The sequence below is a fragment of the Pteropus alecto genome, unplaced genomic scaffold (assembly GCF_000325575.1).
Source record: "Pteropus alecto unplaced genomic scaffold, ASM32557v1 scaffold12, whole genome shotgun sequence".
Lineage (NCBI taxonomy): Eukaryota > Metazoa > Chordata > Mammalia > Chiroptera > Pteropodidae > Pteropus > Pteropus alecto.
Window position 1 is genome coordinate 9,492,096 of NW_006432669.1, and position 20,805 is coordinate 9,512,900.

The following is a 20,805-nucleotide window of genomic DNA, read 5'->3' on the forward strand; positions in this document are numbered from 1 at the left end:
AGATGAGTGTTTTACAAAATGAGAGGCCCAAGTGCCCAGAAAGAATACTAGATTAGAAAGAGAATTTCTGAATTTGTCTCGATGTGTCTGTCATTTACTATCCACTCACTCTTGGGCAAATCTTTGGGATCAGTTTCTCTGTCTCTAAAGAGAGTGATTTGGACAAGATACTCTTCAATTCCTAGTTTAAAAAATAAATTTCAAAATACAATCAGCCTTTAAGAATTTGACACTTATCCTTATATCCCAAGTTCCTAGGCCACAGTAAGTCCTTAACACATATTTCCTGAAAGAATGAATGAATCAGTGTTACTTCTGTATCGTGCTCCATTGTATACTACAATTACTATGGGCGACAGGGGCAGAACAGGTAGGGAAAAAGGTCTACTGTACTGAGTCCAGCTAAAAATTTCTATTTTAAGGTCGGCCCCTCTTCTTTCACTGGATGGCTCTGTATAATCAGCAAAAGAGAAAATATGCTTCTTTATATAACTTTTTTTTTACTTTCTTAATCTACAAAAGTAATACCCATTGTCTTACAGAAAACACAGCAAATAAAATGAAGACTTCTGGTTATTCTATCACCAAGAAGCTACTATTTTTCCTATTTTGGTATATAGCCTTTCAGTCTTTTCCCTATACATTTACATGTACATTTGAGAAATCAACTGTGCATTCTGCTTTAAAACCTGTTTTCTGCCTTTGATAATACAGAACAAATTCCAATACAAAATATTCCATTGTATAAATACACATAATATAGTTTATGTAACCCATTTCCTATGGTTAAGCATTCAGGTCATTTTTTTACCCTATTTATAAACTATATTATGATAAAAGTCTTTTGCAAATTTCTAATTGATTATTTAAGATAAATTCCTAGGCATAGGATTGCTGGGTGAAAGGATATAAGCATAATTAAGGCTTTTGAATGTATTTTCCTAAGTGTCTTTCAGAGAAGTGTCTGCAAAATATAAAAATTCCTGTTTTCCTGTACCTTTATCAACAATGAGTATTATGAAGTTAAAAAATCTGTGCCAATTTGAGAGGCAAAAAGATCATAATTGTTTTATTATTTTAATATGCATTTCTTGCTTTAATTTACATTTATTAAATAGTAGATCAACATTAAGAATAGGCCTGTACTGGAATGTTGGCCATCGAGTGGTGAAAAGAATACACAAAAATAGACACCTTACACAAGCAAAATCATTTATCTGTTCATCTTCATTTATTTATTTGTTCTATTTATTGAGTGCTTTCCCTATAGTACTGTGGGTAGTTCTGAACACTGGAGAAATAAAAGGAAAAAATACACAATCCCTGCTCTCAAGACCGCAGTTAAGAAAACAGATATGTAAATAACACATTATAAATACAATGTTATCAACACTCTAATAATAAAAGTATATACAAAATTGGTAGTGGCTCCAAGATGGGTAGGAAGGAAAGAATGTAACTTAAAAAATACTCAGATCTATAAAAAGGGGGGACCCCTCAATGACTATGATAGGCAGCAGAGAGTCAGGGTATTTCAGAGAAAAAGAAAGGTGCTACGACTTTGGGACAAAAGGGAGAAGTTCCAATAAATCCAATCTTACATCACAAAGTTCAAGACCATGCATACTACTACCAATTCATATAGCCTAAGTCTAAAAAGAATCATATTTCCCTTACTTAGCTGGTAGGCTGTCAACTTTCAATTATTGTGAAACGTACACTAGTCAATGTAACCATCTTATGACCAAATTTAAAACAAATTACCAATTAAAAACATGACTCATTAGTAAGTAAAGATGTAAGCAGTTAAAGCAAATGAAGCATCCATCCTGCAGGAAGCTTTTAAAAAAGCTTTTCTGTATGGTTAATTTTGTGGTTTGCCTTTGTCAATAAATATGGCAGCAACCCTGGAAATAATGTCAGCATGAAGAGCTCATGACTTATTCACCTCTGACATGACCTTAGAGTCTCATAGGAGTTTCCAACTGATCCAAAGTCTTTCTTCTGATCATGAGATTTGGTGGCTTCACATATTTACTCTTCTTCCCTTAAGCGTTAACAAGTTTACTGGCAGATGCCGGAGCTGACATTCCAAATATGGCTCCATTCTTTTCATTAGTCAATATAATTTATTCTTTGTCATTCAGAAAACATTTGGAATCCACTGCATTCAAAGCATAGCAATAAGTTTTACTTAGCATTTTATAAACAATTTGAAGTACAGTTACTTCCATTTCACAGAAGAGGAAAAAAGAGCTATAGTAATTTCAAGGCCACATAGCCAGTAAGCAAAAACAGACTCAGAGACAGATTTTTATACTCCAAACCAAGGGCTTTTTGTACCTTTCTAACTGGTCTCCCTGTCCCCAGTCTCTTTCCTCTCCAGCTGTCTAACTCTAAAACACCAAAGAACCCCCCACCTTCATCAAGACTCATCAGCTCTGAGAAGCCATCTTGACCATTTCAGTGTACAGCATAACATGTTGCTCATGTTATTCGACTAGAACCAACTCAGAAAACGCTTGGTGGGATTCCTGTCTTTAATCATAAAATAATTTTTACTGTCTATTTAGAAGACACTGTGCCAGGTTATATAAGACTACTCTGGTACTACTCAAACAAGTTCTATTCATTCTACAAACATTCTGACAAGCTTCTATGAGTCAAGCACTGAGCTAAGAGCGAAATACATGGTTTCTTCCTTCAAGAATCGTAGTCTAATGGGAATGTAGATATATATTATTTCGATGTACATGTGTACATTTGTTCATTCATTCATTCATTCATTCAGTAAGCAAACTCTTTAATTTACTGGCCATGTGCTGCCATAGGGCACAAAAAGATAAATAAAAGATGGCCCGTCTTTCAAGTAACTTGCAGACTTGTGTTTTCATTCAGTCAGTCATAAACATCTGTTAAGACTTTATTATGTGGTGGACAGAGTAGGGAACACTTATGACTGACATGATCTCTGTTCACAGAACTATTTCCCCTTTGAGAATTAAAATCCCTCAAAGATACAGAATAGGAACTATATTCTTTTTTATCCTATATAATAAGTGGCCAGAGTGAAGCCTCAGCCCACACACCTTCATTCATTCATACATTTATTCCAAATCTCTCTTGGCAGTTCTTCCACATCGCTCTTTCAGACCAACTCTAGTTAATAAACCTAAAACAGAATTATCATAAACTTTATAATTCTAGTATAAACATTTACAACGATGCTTGAAATATATCTCATCTATTCCATATTAAAACATAAGCTACTTTTTGGCTTTTATACAAATAGAAATTTCCAAGTAGATTCTGAGTTTTCTCCCTGTTACCTTGTTCACATGCTTGACAGGCCAAGGTGCAAATGTGGAAGCAGTAGTTTTCAAAATATGCTAGTCAGAGAGCTAGGGTGTTCCTTTGGGGATTCTCCAAAGCAATAGTGGCAGTGGAGGTGATGAGTAGGGAGTACTTAAGAGCTTCCAAATTTAACTAATTTCTTACTTTAACCAGAGTGTGTCAGTTCTTTCTGTTTTAAATATTGTATATCTAAGTAAAACTTGTTTTAGAAAAGAGTCCTGCTACTTAAAAATATTTTTAAACAATTTGTTTGAGACAATCAATGTAAGAAAACATTATAGTATTTTGGCTTTATAATTTTTAATATTTTTTAAAATAATAGAATCTTTCCTATGAGGTTAGTTGATCCATTTTTAAAGATAGCTATAGCCGCTAATGTTAATGAACATGTATTCCTTGGTGCAAAGTGCATTCTAAATTGATCATCTCATTTAGTTATATTTCATATCCTTTTGAAGAACCATTTCACTATACTGCCCCACATTAATAGAGCAAATAAACAAATCGGTTTGTATTATTGACATAGGGACTAATTTCCTAAGAGATTTGCAATTCTAAATGTATCTGTTTAGTGAATCTTTTTTTTTTTTTGCTATTCATTTGATTTTACTATGTAAGAACACTTAATGAACACAAATCCATCCTACAAAGTCCAAATGTAACATTTTTCCAGAAAGCAGTGTAGCTACTATTTACTGCATGCATTATTTCATTTCATCCTCAAAACAATTCACTAGGTAAGGAACATTATTCTCATGTTGGAGATAAGGAAACTGAGGAACTATCATGTAGAAGTAGGGACTCTAAAAGGACTTGGGGTGGCAGAAAGACCATGTGTTGGCAAAGTGGGAGAAAGAGAAGGGCACCTTCATTCCAGAAAGCTCCATTTCATCTCAAACTTCTCAAACTGATACAAGCCAGACAGAAGAGTTGTCCATCTTCCTTCCTCTCCCCTTCCGTGACCAGAAAAAGGCTAACCCTTCCCCACCAACAGGTTATTTCTACTAACATGAGGGTAGATAAAAACTGCATCCATAGGAGTCGGAGCAAAGACGGAGGGGTGGAATCACTAGAGTTTCTTTGGACTTCATATGCAAATGTATGTTAATATCAACTACCAGTCCTAAATATACTAAAATCTACCAGTAGCCTTATTTTATGCTTTCCTAGCAATAGAAAAAAATATAGTAGATAGTAAACTTGTCACTTGAGAAACAAGTCAATCATTTATTAGGATTACATATAGGTATGTTTGGCCATTTACTACTCTCCACAATCTAGAAGCAAGCCTGCCCCCTAGTGCTAAAACTGTCTAACTGAATCAGAATAGCAATTGCCAACTACCAGAGAAAAGACCTAGCACCTCAGATATATTCTTAAAATGTACAACTGTTATCTCAAAACAAAATGGCATTCCCCTTTTAAATTTGCCATATGCTTATATTATCAATCTTGCTTTTTAAATCAATCAGAACTTCCATAACATTATAGAAAATAATTTTTGTGCGTAGTAGAAAATGTTAACATAGCATTTTACTTGAAAAATCAAGTCAGTCCTAAATTTCACTAACCAAATGTCTTCAATTCAGTTCAGGGCTATACACTGCTGACGTGCGTGTGTGTATGTACACACACACACACACACACACATATATACACATACACATACACATATACATATTCCCAGACTCAAATATCCAACTGCCTACTCTATATTTCCCTTAGGACTTCTAACAGGCCTGTTTACCATAAGGTTAAAAACTGAGCTCTTGATCTTACCCTCTCAAGCCTGCTCTTCTGAGTCTTCCTCATCTTAGCAAATGGTCACTTCATTCTTGGAATTCTTCAAACCAAAAATCTCATAACCATTCTCGATTCTTCTCATACCCCACATCTAATCCATCCAGATATAATATTGGCTCTAAACAAAATATATTCCGAATCTAACCACTTATTTCCATTGCCCTCAGTCTCAAATACCATTTCTCTGTATTACTCTCTACCCACTTCTATCCTTGCTTTGATCAGAACCCTAATTGCTTCCCACCTCACTCAATGAAGTCTGTCTTTAGAAAGGCCTACATTGTCCAACATGATTACCTATAACCAGGCATGACCATTAATCCCAATCGCCCTAACCTACTTTCTAATCTCGCTTAATATTCTGTTTGCTCACTATGGTCACAATGATCTCTTTGCTGTTTCTTGCAAACACAAAGCACCCACCAACTCAAGGCCTTAGTATATAACAGTTCTTCTGCCTGATATGCATACTCTCCTCCCAGATATGCATATGGCTCGATTGTTCACTTTTTCAGATTTCTGCTCAATGTCACTTTATCAGTGTATACTCTATGTAAAATAGCAAAACCATACTCGTACACTCTCCAAACCCCTTCTTCGACATATTTTCCCTTAATAACCTTGTTACCATATGATAAACTACATCTTATCAATTAAAATGAAAATCCTGAAAGGGTCAAAAATAATTGTTTATTCTGTGCCCTGCTATATATGAAGGCCTAGAACACTTCCTGGCACATAATAGATGCTTGAGATTTATTGAAATATCTAGTCCAAGAGGAATATGAATGTTTGATTATAAAAATAAATGGTAGAATAAAACCGGAAATCTAAGATATTTGTTTACGCAAGATGGTAATTTGTTGGAAAAAAAAAAAGAGAACTATTTTAACTAATTTTTTATTCAAATATCCAGGTGTATTTATTTAACATTTACTAAGTGCTGGGGATACAGCCCTGTTGGAACTTCATAACAATACTAGTAGGTATTAATACCACTATTTTACAGAGATGAAAGTGAAGATGACAAAGGTCAAGTGACATAACAAGGATGTTGCAAAGAAGAAACCAACTCAGGTTTCTGATATTACGTCTATAAACTCTCAATATTCAAAGCAGTTTCAAGGAATGATATAAATCCAAAATAGGTAAGGTTTTCACATTTGTAGAGAAAAATAACTGTGTATGGATTTGCTATAAGCCATCTCATTTGCATGACAGGATAATACAGGAAAAGTACTTGAGGCAAACTTCACTTAATATTCACAAAAATTAATTTTGCTAAGCTTAAAGAGATATTAAGTCTCAAATAATAAAGTGTTCAAGTATTAGTCTTTCATCTTTCATGGTTCAAATGCAATTGATACCAATCACATAATAGCAAATTTTCTTCGCACCTTTCAAATATGTGAAGGGCTTGTATCCACAATCTATTTTTCACGTGGAAAAATAAGTTATGGGTAATATTCAGCAATATTCAATTTACACACACACACACACACACACACACACACACACACACACACGTCTGGGGTAAATCTGGCTTTATACATATCCATTTGGTTTATTTTTGTTAGCTTTTAAAAATAATTGTAAGTATGGTTATTTGACTATTTCATATCCACAATTTTATCTTAATATTTAAAAACCCATGAAATACGTAGAACAATTTTCATTAATAAAGCTGAGAAAGCCAAAATGCAGAATGATAAAACTTCTTTAAAATGATACAATTTGGGGGAACACTAAGACATTTTTAATAAAACTGTTTTACTATAACTTGTCCGTTTATGAACCTTAGACCCATAAAATAAATACAACCAAGCTCCAATAATATTGTCATTGTATGACAAGATTCCATACTCATATCAAAGCCTAACCTTATTACTGGATATATTTTAAAGAACATTTAACACACGATAAACCAGAACCCATGAAAAATGAGCCATATTCTAGAAGGTTCGGATAAATTATAGGCAAAGCAAACGAAACTTAAAAAAAAAATGGTTAAACTGGTAACAACTGGTCTAAGAAAGGAGCAAAGGAAGCACTAGCTGTATATGATAGAAAAGATTACAAGGTGGACATAGCAAATTTCTGATCTTTTATTAAGATTGGTGATTGGGAAAAAGTAAATAAATTGTGCTTTAAAGATTCGCTCCAGTGAAGTAAAATTTCATTAGAACAATCTCACAATTAAGGAGTGAACTAGTGATAATTCACATAAGGCTTGGGGCAGAAATTCATCTTTCCACAATCTATAATCTATATAAATTTACCATAAAAGTTATACTGCTTTTTTGGCTTTCACAGTACTACTCATAAGTAACTAGGTCTTGTTAACAAAAAAGACCAAGTCTTAAGCAATCTTTTTTGTCTGGTTGTTACCAAATAGTTATAGAAGTAATAAAACTACATTCATTTAAAAAATTATATGACCCAGAATATTTAATAATTTAGACTAGGCTTTCCTATTGAGGAATCAATGAGATTTTGCTGTTCTTTCCTTCTCTCCTGAAGAGAAAATGAATACTTTTTGAAAATGTTTCCTTGTAATGATTTCCAGTATCACTTAAGAAGTAATACGTCCTCAAGAAGGGAAAATTCCTCTTTAAGAATAAAGATTCTTCTTGAGGAATAAGATTAAAATACAACTTTGCCTTTTCTCTTAATCTAACAAAGAAATGCATTTGTGTATTAAAATGTCCCCAATTTACATGATGCTTTAGACATCTGGTAAGCACATAAGAGTTGTGCTAAAAAACTTTAGCCTAGATGAGCCTTATAAGCCCAAATAAAATTTTATCACATTGAATTATCAGAAGTTTTAAGTACACTGTTCCAAGAGAACAAACAAATTTAAATCAATATTTTTACTATTTGCTTCTCGAGCTGAGCACACAATATATTTCGATAAGTCCTTTCATAATTTCACATTAACAGTTAGGCAGAAAAAACAAGTTCTGTTGAAGAAACGCTTAGTTCAGATTTAACTAAGTATTCTGAATCCAAGCTACGTTACATAACTTGTATGCCTTAAGAACGCTATCGTTATTTTAAAATTCTACTGTTCTCCCTTCCTGCAAAAAGTTATGACAAATATTTTTAAAGATAAATTTTTGGTTCACTAGATGAAAAGGCATTTGTATTTAAGAGAAATACTCCTCTAAGTCAATTTAACATCCCCATAGAAAGTCCTCAAATTCCAGTTTAAGAAACACTAATCCAGAGTTCTTCAAACAGAGCAAAACCCGAGTCAACAAAACCTATACATTATACATAAAAACACTATTACTGTCAAAATTGTTTTATGTCAAGAATTTTACCAGCAGCATTTAAAAAGCAAGAGATCATTAAACAACAAAAGACAAAGACTGTAATGCACAGACAGATCAGCACAAAAAAGAATTACTGGCTCCGAGGGGTGGGGGGACAAACTCTCCATCCTCTCACAGTTGAGAATCAACCCCCTGGCTCTAATTTCTTCCAGTAGTATTACATTTGTATACTATTCTATAAGAAGTAAGTCATTTCTGATTATAAAGCACCACGGAGTATTTCATTCCATACAAAGGAAATAATTCTCAAAATTTTACAACAGGATTTCTGGGAAGGCACTTAAAGCTAACCAGTTAAAAGAAGAGCCACAACAGTTAGGAGACTTCTTTTTTATACTGCAGACTCCTTAATATTGTCCTCTTTGCTTATACTATTTATAACCACTTGATCAAGTTTCTCAATAAATTAAATGCAGTTTAAATATAAAATAAGAAAGGGAAGACAAGGAGGGACAAGCCTACATCCTAACTGATAAATGAGGCAGAGTAAATTTGCCTACAGTGTAAGTGAATATTATGACTCTAAGGAGGTGAGAGAACTAGGAGCAAGAGAGTAAAGCAAGCATGGCCTCGGTAGGATCGGGCTCTTGGCTTAGGGAAAAAAGTAAGTTTCATTTTAGTTTTCAGATTCAAAAAGTCTTAAAGATATTTTCGGATCAGTAAGCAAAGTAAATAGTTTCATATATTTTATTTTTTTAAAGATCACCTATAAATTTTGAGTGTTCTTTATTTTACTCAAATAGTGAAGATGACAAAAACATCACCATTAGTTCAGGCTATAAAATGACAACTTGTAAGATTTCACTTAAATTACATGTTTTGAAATTAAGCAAAAATGGGCAATATTCTTCAAGTTCAGAAGTTGTATCTTAGAAGAGTCAAGTTATAAAGATCCAAATGTCTAAAAATCTAAATGCTTTACTTATAATAAACTTGATACTAAAATATTTATGATGCTAAATCATAACACTGTTGGTATGCTGTTCTAGCAATTCAGTGATTCTAAAACTTAAAAAATTGTTTTCCACTATTATATCTGTTTTACAAAGTTCTACAAAGTAATTTCATTAAGAAGGCAAGTAAAACAGCAATCATCTTCTTCCAGCTTATTAACCAAAAGGCAAACCATAAAAATCTTTAAAATGTTATTCTCCCTTTCAATATTGAAAATCACTCATTAAATAAACTCACCAACAAAAATAAACCTTTATCTTAAATCCCAATAGAAATATCCTTATTACGAAAAAATATTCCATTTACTTCTCTCCACTAACAATGAAACTAGGAATGTTATTGAGGCTGTGACTAGACTTTGAATGTGAACAAAATTTTTATATCACTGGGATATTGGATGGTTTGAAACAGAATGTACAATAAGCCCTGCTGCTAAGCTAAAAAACGCCTTTTATGTAACTAGAAAAGGCTGTCCTTTCTTCAAGATACTTTATTGCCAATAGTAATTAGCAATACTGTGATTGTACTATTGTAAATGGCACCCATGAGTTGTGCGCAGTTATGCCAAGAGTTCTCTCATGATTCCTTATTGTCTTTTCTTTTCATATATATATCTTAACTTAATCCACAACAAGAGACCTAAGGTTAAGACAAAAAAAAAAAAAAAAGAGGGACTCAACTCCCTAAATCACAAAATAACAGTTAAAGGGATTATACATATACCACTAATAACAACAAAAATGATGATGATACATCTTCAATACTGGTCTTAATTCTCATAAGGCTGTTTGATTTGTCTGATTCTGATACTGTTAATATATGAACCTTGCTCTTTCAAATATAGATGGAACTTTTTAATTGACAGAATACAGGAAACTTAAAATTCACATCAAGAATATACATGCAATGCTAATTTATGCTTATTAACAATATTAGTTAATGGTTAAAAAACAAAATAACTGGACATCATCTTTCCAATCCTAAACTTTTCAGATAAAATATGTGCATAAGATCTTGACAACTTTCACAGAAAACCAGAGCTGAAAGTTGGAGCACTTCCAATATCCAAAAATGTATGTTGCATCAGAATATCATTATCCCAGAAGCCAATAAATATTCTTCCTAACTGTGCAAAGATGAATACAATAAACCATACGATCAGCAGACGACACTGCCAAATATTAAGATTGTTTAAAATCTTTAAAATTTCACATATTCATGGTGAATAGAACCTCTAAAATTCAAGAATTAAAATTTACAAAAATAAATACCACTCTGACACTCAAGGGACATCTTCACTTTAAGGCCTTTGTCACAAATCTGAATCTTTATTGTTCTGAAATAAATGTTATAAACATAAAACAAAAACTTTAATATTCAGTCTCAGAAGAGGTGTGGCTCAAGGCCCATCACATGTAACAAGAAAACTTCCTTTAAAAAAAAAGGAAAAAAAAGTACTATGAGAAGTCTTTCATATGAAAAAAAATGCACCCTTTGGATTGTTTTCCCCCTCATCTCATTAGCTTGTACACATGTAGGAATCAAAAGGTTTGCATTTTCTTCACAATAGTTCTTGCTATGATGTTTGACGGACCTTTTGCCACTCAACAAATTCATCAAGGAGAACAGGCCCTAGAAATAAAGAAACAATTTTTGTTAGAATTCAATGAACTAAATCTCTTCAACTATAAAACAAACTCCCCACAAGCTCTGTGATGATGATAGGGGACTGACCCTTCCCTTTCTAAGGTGTTTTGCTTCCAGCCTCCCTCATCTACTGAATGGTGCTTCCATAGTCTTTTCTTTTTTGCAGAATGGGTATTTGTAGCAACTTCCTTCTCAAGGTTTAAGTGTTTTATAATCTCTCCAATAACTAAATATTAACTTCTTCCTTTTGCTAACTTCCCACAGCATTTGCCATTTAATTATTAAACAATCTGAAAAGTGTTAAACTTAGTATTTCTGTGTTACCTCACCAAGAAGTATGTAAGCTTGTTGAAGGGGCAGCCAGTATTAGAGACTTATACTGTTCCAGTAACAGGACCTAGTATAAATGTGAACACAAAGCAAATGCCTAATAAATACCTGACCAAAGAACTATTCTAAAAGGATATTTTTATCATGGAGGGGTTCCAAACTCATTTACCTACAAAAGCCATGTAGGCAATTTAAATGAGCTCAGTTTACTTTTTCTAAATGCAGAAAAATTCATTGCTACAAAGAAATATGCTTTCCCTCTTTTTCTTAAAATGCACAATCCTGTGGTAGTCTCTATTTTTCTCTTGCTTTTGATAAACTACAAGAAAAACTGTAAACGAGCACTAGAATAAATGGCAACTGAAAAGCAACCTCGTTGTTGGCATATTATGGACCAGCAAACTAGAAAGCAAGTCCAACATAATCCACTACTTGGCTCCAGCCACCAATTCCTATGAAAGAATACAGGTACACTTTTGTCAGAAATTGAAAAGCTTTCAAATTAAATCATAAGCTTTTCCTATCACAGCTTATATTTTGCTTCCTATTTTTTAAAATCACGACTACACTTTTCTTCCAGAGGAAAATGCCAGGAAAGGCAGAAATAAAGCAGAATTTTAGCATTTAAGTACAGAAATAATAATTCAAATTAATTTTTATAATGCTCTATTACTGAGAAATTTAAAACATTTCATTCACCAACAAACATTTCATAATATTGCTCAATTCAAGCTTTTTGTCTACCTTTTACATCTGCCTTCCCCACACTTCCCACATGATTAAATAATAAAAGTTACTGTTAGGAAATTTAAATCCTTTATGGTGATGCTACACAAATGCATATTCTCATTTAATAGTTTAAAATTTTTTATTTTCACAGGAAAACATTTTATTATACTTACAAGCACCATCTTCATCATAGTTACTAAGATCGGCATGGACGGTTCTGCTGAATTCCAGTACATTGTACCACTGATCTTTGTTCATAACACGATACTTTGATTGCTATAGAAAATGATATAAGTATTTGTCTTACAGAGCAAACATTATTTATTAGGGCTCGACTTCAATAAATATAGTTACAACATATTTTGTAATTTGGTCTTTCCTAAAACATTTATTCCTCTTTTAATTAAATTATTTGTGTTTCTAAAGGAATCCTCAGGGGCATTTACACATTAACATCACCAATTTATTTTTTCCTTTATTTTTACTTCAGTTATGAAGAACAACAAGAGCATCAAGGGTACTAAGGGTAAACTCAATGAATTTTTACCTATGTATATTTGTTTAACCATCAATGAGATCAAGATATACAACATTTCCTACACACAGAAGGTTCCCTTGTGCTGCTTCCCAGTAATTCATTTCTTTGCATGAGATTTACTATTTAGCCACATTTTGAAGTTGGCGTCTTTGAAGACAGTGGAAGAACATAGGCATAGGTTCAAATTCCATTTCTGCTACTTAATTGCGTGACCTTAGAAAAGTTACTTATTTTCTCATTTCTCATTTGCTAATGGGGATAAAATAATTCAAAATGATGGTATAAAGATTTAAAAAGATAGTTTTTGTCAAATACCCTCCAAATAACAAGTATCTGAAAATATTTAATTCTCTCAGTTCCCTTTAAAGGTAAATATTGTTACATTTTTCAGTTCTATTTATTTTTGCCATAACTACTAATAGGAGGAAGATTGATAACATCCACCAAAAACATCTACTTTATCAAGCTTAAAGATTAAAGTGTGCACAAAACCCATTCGCATAAGACCTTCTCATACCATTGTCTCTTATCACAAGCTTTAAACAAAACTACTCTGGGGAACTTGCTATGATAAACAATCAGGTTTATGAGACAGTATTTTCAAAGAAGAAGCACTGTAATTCAAAAAATGGTGAGAACTATGCTGAAAATACTAAAAATTCAAAAGGCACAAAATTAGAAAACCAAACAATGGAAAAAAAGAAAAGTATCTTCTTAAAACTACTGCCTACAATAGATGCAATGATAAACCTAAAAGAATGCTTTCTTCATAAGTTCAGCATATAATTTTAGAAATCAGTACACTTAAGTACACCATGATAGCCACTCTCGTATTTGTAGACACAAAATATTAAAGTTTTATTCAAATTCTTTAGATTGAACCTAAGCGAAAAGTTTTATTATTACAATTGGTTCCTATGTGGATTTCAGCCTAAGACCCTGTGTAATCAGGAAAAAACTGATTTAGAAGCTTGGGATTTGTGCACTATCATCAATTTTCTCCTGCCGAAAGTCCAAGAAACTTATTTCATAGGAAGACTCTGTACTAAAATATATTTCTTGGAGGTTTCTTTTTTAATGGATGGGATGCAAGGGATGGAATTAAAATGGTTTATGTACAGAATATATTAATGAACATGAACTTGTGTCTAAAAATGACAGCAGATATGTACATAGTTTAACAGAAATTTTCTACTCAAGCAGATATTTTTTAAAATGCAGTACTAAAAGTCTATGTTTTTCCTCAATTAAAGGTATGTTTTAAATCAGATTAAGTTTTAAAATAGTATTTTCAAAATTAAAAAAACGAAACAAAACATACATACCTCTAGGTACTGGTAAAATACTGAAAACAGTGGCCATGTCCTCCCAAGCAAAAGAGCTAACATAGATTTAGCAGTATCAATATCGAGACTTCTCTGATCTTTATCCTAAAATATAAGTAAAAAAATTTTCTAAGTATAGCCTCAAGATTTTAAAAAATATTAAAATTAAAAACACAGAAATTCTACCTACCCTTGCAAAATCAAAGGCATATCTGTAGATATTCTTAAACGAAGAAATATCGTTCAACTGTGAGCGCAAAAAGTCAAATTTGTTCTGTAACTTTTCTGTGCAGTCACACCTTAAATTTAAAAAATCAAGCATTACATAATCAAGAAAATTAAAATATTTGAGGGTTAGGAGGAATGCATTAAGAAAAAAAGTGAGGGCATTTATGAGTTTATTTAGGTTTAAAATTCTCTGATTCAAAATTTAGTATAACAAGCAAACTTGTTGCCTTGTATCTACTAATGCAATAAAAAAAAAAGGAAAAAGAAAACCTAAAAATCAATGAATGTTCACTCCAATGACTTTAAAAAAACTCAATAAAAAAGCTCTAATAAAACCACAATGTCTCTTTTTAAAAAGAGATATAATAAAATATGCTTTCACCCACATATAAAGTTAAAAAATGATAGAACAAATGAAATTAATCAGTCTTCTGTCACATATTTCATTGGAAAGTTCTTAGGCACTGGCTTAGTGAGAGATTATCCATGAGTGGTTTTAAAAGTTTAAGATATAACACTGAGGAAATTAATACATTAGTGTTTCAGTCATAAATTCAGCGTCCTACATTTTCAGTGAACAAAAAATCAAGATAAATCAGTGGTAGCACCTGACTTTGAATAAGGTACATATACAAAAGAATGCAAACAAGTTATACATGTTATTTCCAAAGACAAGACACTAAGTATAAAAAACTAAACAGAATAAAAGTTAAAAATCTTTACTGACTTTTACTCTCACTGGGCTGATATATTTTACTATTTAGCCAGAAACAAGGCAGACGAAGCCTTTCACAATTGGCACCAATTTCCAGTTACATCTCCTGCTAAGTCCCAATATCTTTACAGTGCTCTACTTATACTTCACTTACCATTCCCAAATGCTTTAGTACATACATATTATTTTCCTCTACTTGAAATGCTGTTCTAACATTTTCACTAATTACTCGTCAAAACCTCACTCACACTTTGCCATCTCTGAGACCCTTTACAATCAAATTAGTTGTGCCATCCACTTTGACTCAGTTATTTCATTCAAAACTGAATTTTAGTACTCATCATGTAGTAGACACACAGCATTCTTAGTTTTAACTGAAATTTTCACTATTCTAAATCAACGACGTGATGTATATTTACAATTTTATTAAGAGGTACATATTTTGAATCAATTTCTAGTGTTGCTTAAATCTTGCGTTCCTAGACTACGCCAAATTTGGTCCTGTTACCTGTTCAGACAGACATTGCTAGATTTTTTTTACTATGCTCCCAAATGAGAATAGCTCATAAATTTCATTCTTTCACATTCTCCTTGCTAGTTCTGATCACAAGCTTATTAACACAAGCCTCAGAAAAGTAAAATGAATATTATTACCCTTTTTTCCATTTTCTGAAAAAGTTTACTAAACATTGGAAATAGCTTTTACCCAAACTTAGCTGAAAAACCACCAGGGCCTTTTCATTGAGAAAAGAAAAGACTTTTAATTATTAGATCAGCATTTTTAATGGTTATAGGGCCATTAAGATTTTCCATTTCTTTTTTAATCAGTTTTGGTCATTTATATACTTTTATGATAACTTGTTTCCTGCACAAATTTTATCTAAATATGTTGATTAAAATTATTTATAACATTTTCTAATATGCATTATAATATATTTTTGCCCTTTTGATTTTTTTGACCATCTTGCGAGAATTTCTTAATTCTCCCAATTTTAGCTTTGCTTTGTATTTTACTAATGTCTGGATATCTTTTTATCTTATGTCTTCTTTATTTGGGTTGATCCTTTTTCTAACTTCTTAAATTAGATAGTTCATTTGGTTTCAGGTTTTTTTCTCTTTTAAAACTATCAGTTTCCCCTCTGTGTATAAATTTAGCTTTAGCCGTAGTTTTGATAAGTATTATTTACCTGTAAATGATGCCTTGACTAGTGATTTCAGAGGAGTGGTAGAGATAAAAAGCCTTACTAGAATAGGTTCGAGAAAGAATGAGAAGAGAGGAACTGGAGAAAATAAGTACAGACAAATGCTTTCAAAGAGTTTGGTTCTTAAAGGGGGCAGAGAAAAGAAGAACTAACTCGAGTGCAATGAGGGAGGCAGGAGGTTTGCTTTTTTTAAATAGATAAAAGAAATAATACTTTTCATTATCTCTCTTGCTAATTCAACCTAAAGTCCTAGACATTATACATTTAAAAAGCATAAGAAGACTCTGAGGAACAATACACTAGTGAGTTCCTTGGGTTTTCTTTCTGCCTCATCTATCCCAGACTTGGAGCTAAAGGAGTCAGCAAACTGGGAGCAGACAAAACAAACAAACAAACAAACAAACAATAAAAGCCTGCTTCACCTCTAGCCAAAAGCAAGCAGGCTAGCAAAATGAAAAACTTTTAGGGAAAAAAACCTCTTCTTTAGTCTAACACTACAGAAAAACTGTGGCTCAAGCCTCACCAGTGCTAGCAAAGGCTGAATGGGGCCCTGAATGGTCCACCCTCATCGGTATACAAGGAAGTCTCTTTCTCAACTCCTGCAGTGTCAGTGAAAACCACATGGGGAATATGAACTTCTAAACCACTAGGTACTAACGAGCAGCCAATCCTCCTCTGCCCTGGGGTAGTGTCAAAGGAGAACTTGTGAAGAGTCAAGGCTTTCACCAACACTGCAGGAACAAGGCCACCACCCTAGTAGTGTCAGTGGAGACTTTGTGGGGGAACAAGAAGGTATCAGTGGAAGCCTAGTGAGAACCTGGAACTCTTGTGCCTGCCAACAATAAGGAGAGCCTCCCTCCACAGATGTCAACAAATGAAGAGTAGGGAACTTCAGTTTCTACCTGCACCTGAAAGTCATGAGGCAGCGGTCCTCACTTCCATGGAAGTGGTGAGAAGAAGCTTGTTAAAACAGAAGGGTTAAATAAGATCCAGAGTTTCATAACATAATACTCAAAATTTCCAGGTTTCAATTAAAAAAAAAAAATCACCTGTCATACCAAAAAACAAGATCTCAAAGATAATGCAAAATGACAATCAATGGATGCAACCACTGAAGTGACAGAGAAGCTTAGAATTATTTGACACAGATTTTAGGGCAGCTATTGTAAAATTGCTTCAGTAATCAATTGTGAGCACAATAAAACAAACGAAAAGATAGAAAGTCTCAGCAAAAAAACAGAAAGTCTAAGAAAAGAAATATAACATAAAAAAGAACCTAATGAAAAATTCTGAATTGTGAAATATAGGGTGACTTAAGTCCTAATGTATCAATAATGTAAGTAGTCTAAATGTTCTAATAAGGAGACAGAGATGGACAGAGTGCATCTAAAAAAAAAAAAATCATCACGAGAAAAAAAATTTTTAAGTACGTAAGGTGATGGATGCTATTTTATTGTGGTAATCATTTTGCCATATATACAAATATTGAATCATTGCTGTGTATACCTAAAACTAATATAATATGTTAATAATTTTTATATAAGCAAATAAATAGCAAAAAGAAAAAAATTACAAATCAATATCTCTCATGAATCCTTAATAAAATATTAGCAAATGGAATTCAGCAGAATATAAAAATAATTATACACTATGACAAAGTGGGATTTGTTTCAGGTATGCAAGACCAATTTAATATTCAAAACCCAATGTAATCACAGTATTAATTAACAAGCTAAAAAAAGAAACTATATAATTACATGATTTAATGCAGAAAAAGCATTTAAAATATTTAACATCCATTCATGTTAAAACTCAAAGAAAAATAGAAATAGAAGAGAACTCCCTTAACTTGATAAAGAGCATCTCCAAACAACCTATAGCTAACATTTCTTAATGGTGAAAGACTGAATGTTTTCCTTGTAAGATGGGGAGCTGGAAAGGATATCCACTCTCACCACACTTATTCGACATACTGGTAGAAGTTCCAGCTAATCCAATATGTCAAGAAAAGAAAACAAAGACATACAGACCAAAAAAAGAAATAAAACTGTCCCTATTTCTCGATTTTATGTCTTAATAATGACATGATCGTCTATGCAGAAAACCTATCGAATACACACCAAAAAACCTTAGAAAAAGTTGAGTTCAGCAAGGTCAGAGGATACAAGACAAACGAAAATCAATTAGGCTTCTATATACTGATAATAAACATGTGGATGCTAAAATAAAAAATACAATACTATTTACAATGGCTCAAAATACAAATAAAATATTTAGATGTAATTTTAAGAAAACATGTATAAGACCTGCATTCTCTAAACTACACAAGACTGATGAAAGAAGTCAAACACCTAAAAAATCTGGAAACATATCTATCTTCCATGTACTGGAAGACTCAAATAGAAAAGACATCAATTCTCAAATTCATATGCAGTTTAACTAAAATCTCAGGAAGATTTTTTGTAGATGTCGAGACAATTATTCTAAAATTCTTAGGAAAGCAAAGAAACTGGAAAAACTAAAACAATTTCGAAAAAAGAGAAATCTACCTGATTTCAAGACTTAGTATATACAAGAAAAAATAACGGGGAAAAGACAGTCTCTTCAATAAATAGTGTTGAGAACACTGGACAGATACATGCAAAAAAATGAAACTGAGCCACTCATTTTCTTATACCATATACAAAATAAAATTAAAATGGATTAAATATTTGAATGTAAGAACTGAAAAACCATAAAATGAGACGAAAACATAGTCAGTAAACTCTTTGACATCATTCTCAGTACTATTTTTTTGAGAAGTCTCTCCAGGGAAAGGCAACAAAAACAAAAATAACAAATGAGACTACACTTAACTAAAAAATTTTTGCAAAAAAGGAAACCATCAACAAAACAAAAAACAATCTACTGAATGAGAGAAGATATTCATAATGATATATCAGATAAGGGGTCCATATCCAAAATATATAAAGAACTCATACAACTCAACATCCAAAAAAAAAAGTCCAATTAAAAATGTTAAGAGGATCTGAATACATTTTTCCAAAGAAGACATACAAAAAGCCAACAGACATATGAAAATATGCTCGACATCACAAATTATCGAATAAATGCAAATCAAAACGGCAATGAGATATTGCCTCATACCTGCAGAATGGCCATTATCAAAACGTCAACAAGAGGGGGAAAAAATAGTGTAGCTGATAGAGGCACTGTTCATCCCTCTGGCGACCAAATCCAAGTTGTGACAAAAACAAGGAGCAAGCAGCAAAGAAAAATCACCTGGGATCTAGATGAACAACCCACACAACTAGGGAGAAATCCAAGAAAATACCCTGCAGCAACAGAGGGTAGGACTGGGCAAGGACACAGGGCTGCCTGGTCTCCAGCAGATGAGTGAGACGAAGGCTGCAGCAGTGGCAGACGTCTCTTAAAGGGGTTGCGTCCCATGTGGATTTTTGTGGTGACAGACCTGCTCGCTCTGAGAACCAGTGCCGATTAGGCTGTGCACAGGGAGCACCAGGGACTTACAGAGAGATATTACCAGAGTGAGGGCTGAGGGGAGACTTGCTCTGTACATAAGTGCTGGCGATACCCACTGTTTCCTGTTGAGCCCACCCCTCTTCCAGTGGGCGAACACAGAGCCGCCATAGCCGTGACGTCATCAAACTGGATAACAGAGGTCGCTCCACCAGAGGATTCCTTGAAACCCCATTTATCCCAACTCGTGGTCTCACCAAGCCACATCCAGGTATATCCTCAGCGAGTCAGGTGCTCCCTGGTGAGCAGCGCCTAGACTCACATTAGAGGTAGCTGGCCTCGGTTTCTGGTGTGGCCTTATGAGGCAACTATAAGCACAGCATCTGTGGATTGCTTGTTGAATCTTAACAAATGCCTCAGAGGGGTAGAGGCTTGGGTTATATTTGGACTGCAGCTGAACCCCACTCAGAACTGTGCCACTGGACACCTACTTCACAAATCCACACTAATAAGACATGGAGACTGAGGAGCTTTGCTTAGCACACAGAAACAGACATGGAAAGGCAGCCAAAATGGGAAGACAAAGAAGCAGAAACCATATGAGAGAATGGAACAGAGATCCAGATATAATGGAGTCAAGTAATCTAGGAGATGCAGAGTTCAGAACACTGATTATAAAGATGCTCAATGAACTTTTAGGAAGTGTAGATAAATCCAGTAAGAACTTCAACAAAGAGATAAAAAAACATAAAAATGGAAATGAAAATTATAAAAAGGAACTAGTCTGAAATGAAAAACACATAATAATCTGAGATGAGAAGTATATTAAATGGAATAAACAAAGAAATAAACAAAGTGAATAAAGAAAAGGATCAAATGCCCTATCTAGAGGACAGGAAAGCCAAGGACTCCATCAGAATGGCAAGAGATAAGATGCCAAGACTATAAAAATAATTTAAGGAGCACATGGGACACTATTAAGGCTCCAAATATACATCTGATCGGTGTACCTGAAGAAAATTAAGATGGTGAAAAGCTGTTTGAAGATGGAAAACTTCCCTAACGTGGTATAGGAAATGGACATAAAACCCCAGGAAGCTCAGAGAATTCTAAAAATCAGGGCTCCGAAGAGGTCCACACCAAGACACATCATAATTAAAAC

General features: G+C 33.3%; 1 protein-coding gene across 1 annotated transcript in view; it reads right to left on the bottom strand.

Annotated features, from left to right (window-relative positions):
• Positions 1-10,288: 10,288 nt before the first annotated feature.
• The window catches only part of DCUN1D5 (defective in cullin neddylation 1 domain containing 5), a 29,251-nt gene continuing 18,734 nt past the window's right edge, over positions 10,289-20,805 (bottom strand). Inside the window, exons 5-8 of the mRNA XM_006907519.3 lie at positions 14,209-14,317; positions 14,019-14,123; positions 12,329-12,431; positions 10,289-11,081 (exon numbers count right to left, since the gene is read on the bottom strand). Coding sequence (XP_006907581.1) covers positions 11,026-11,081; positions 12,329-12,431; positions 14,019-14,123; positions 14,209-14,317 — 373 coding nt within the window. The 3' untranslated portion in view covers positions 10,289-11,025. The remainder of the gene's footprint in view (positions 11,082-12,328; positions 12,432-14,018; positions 14,124-14,208; positions 14,318-20,805) is intronic.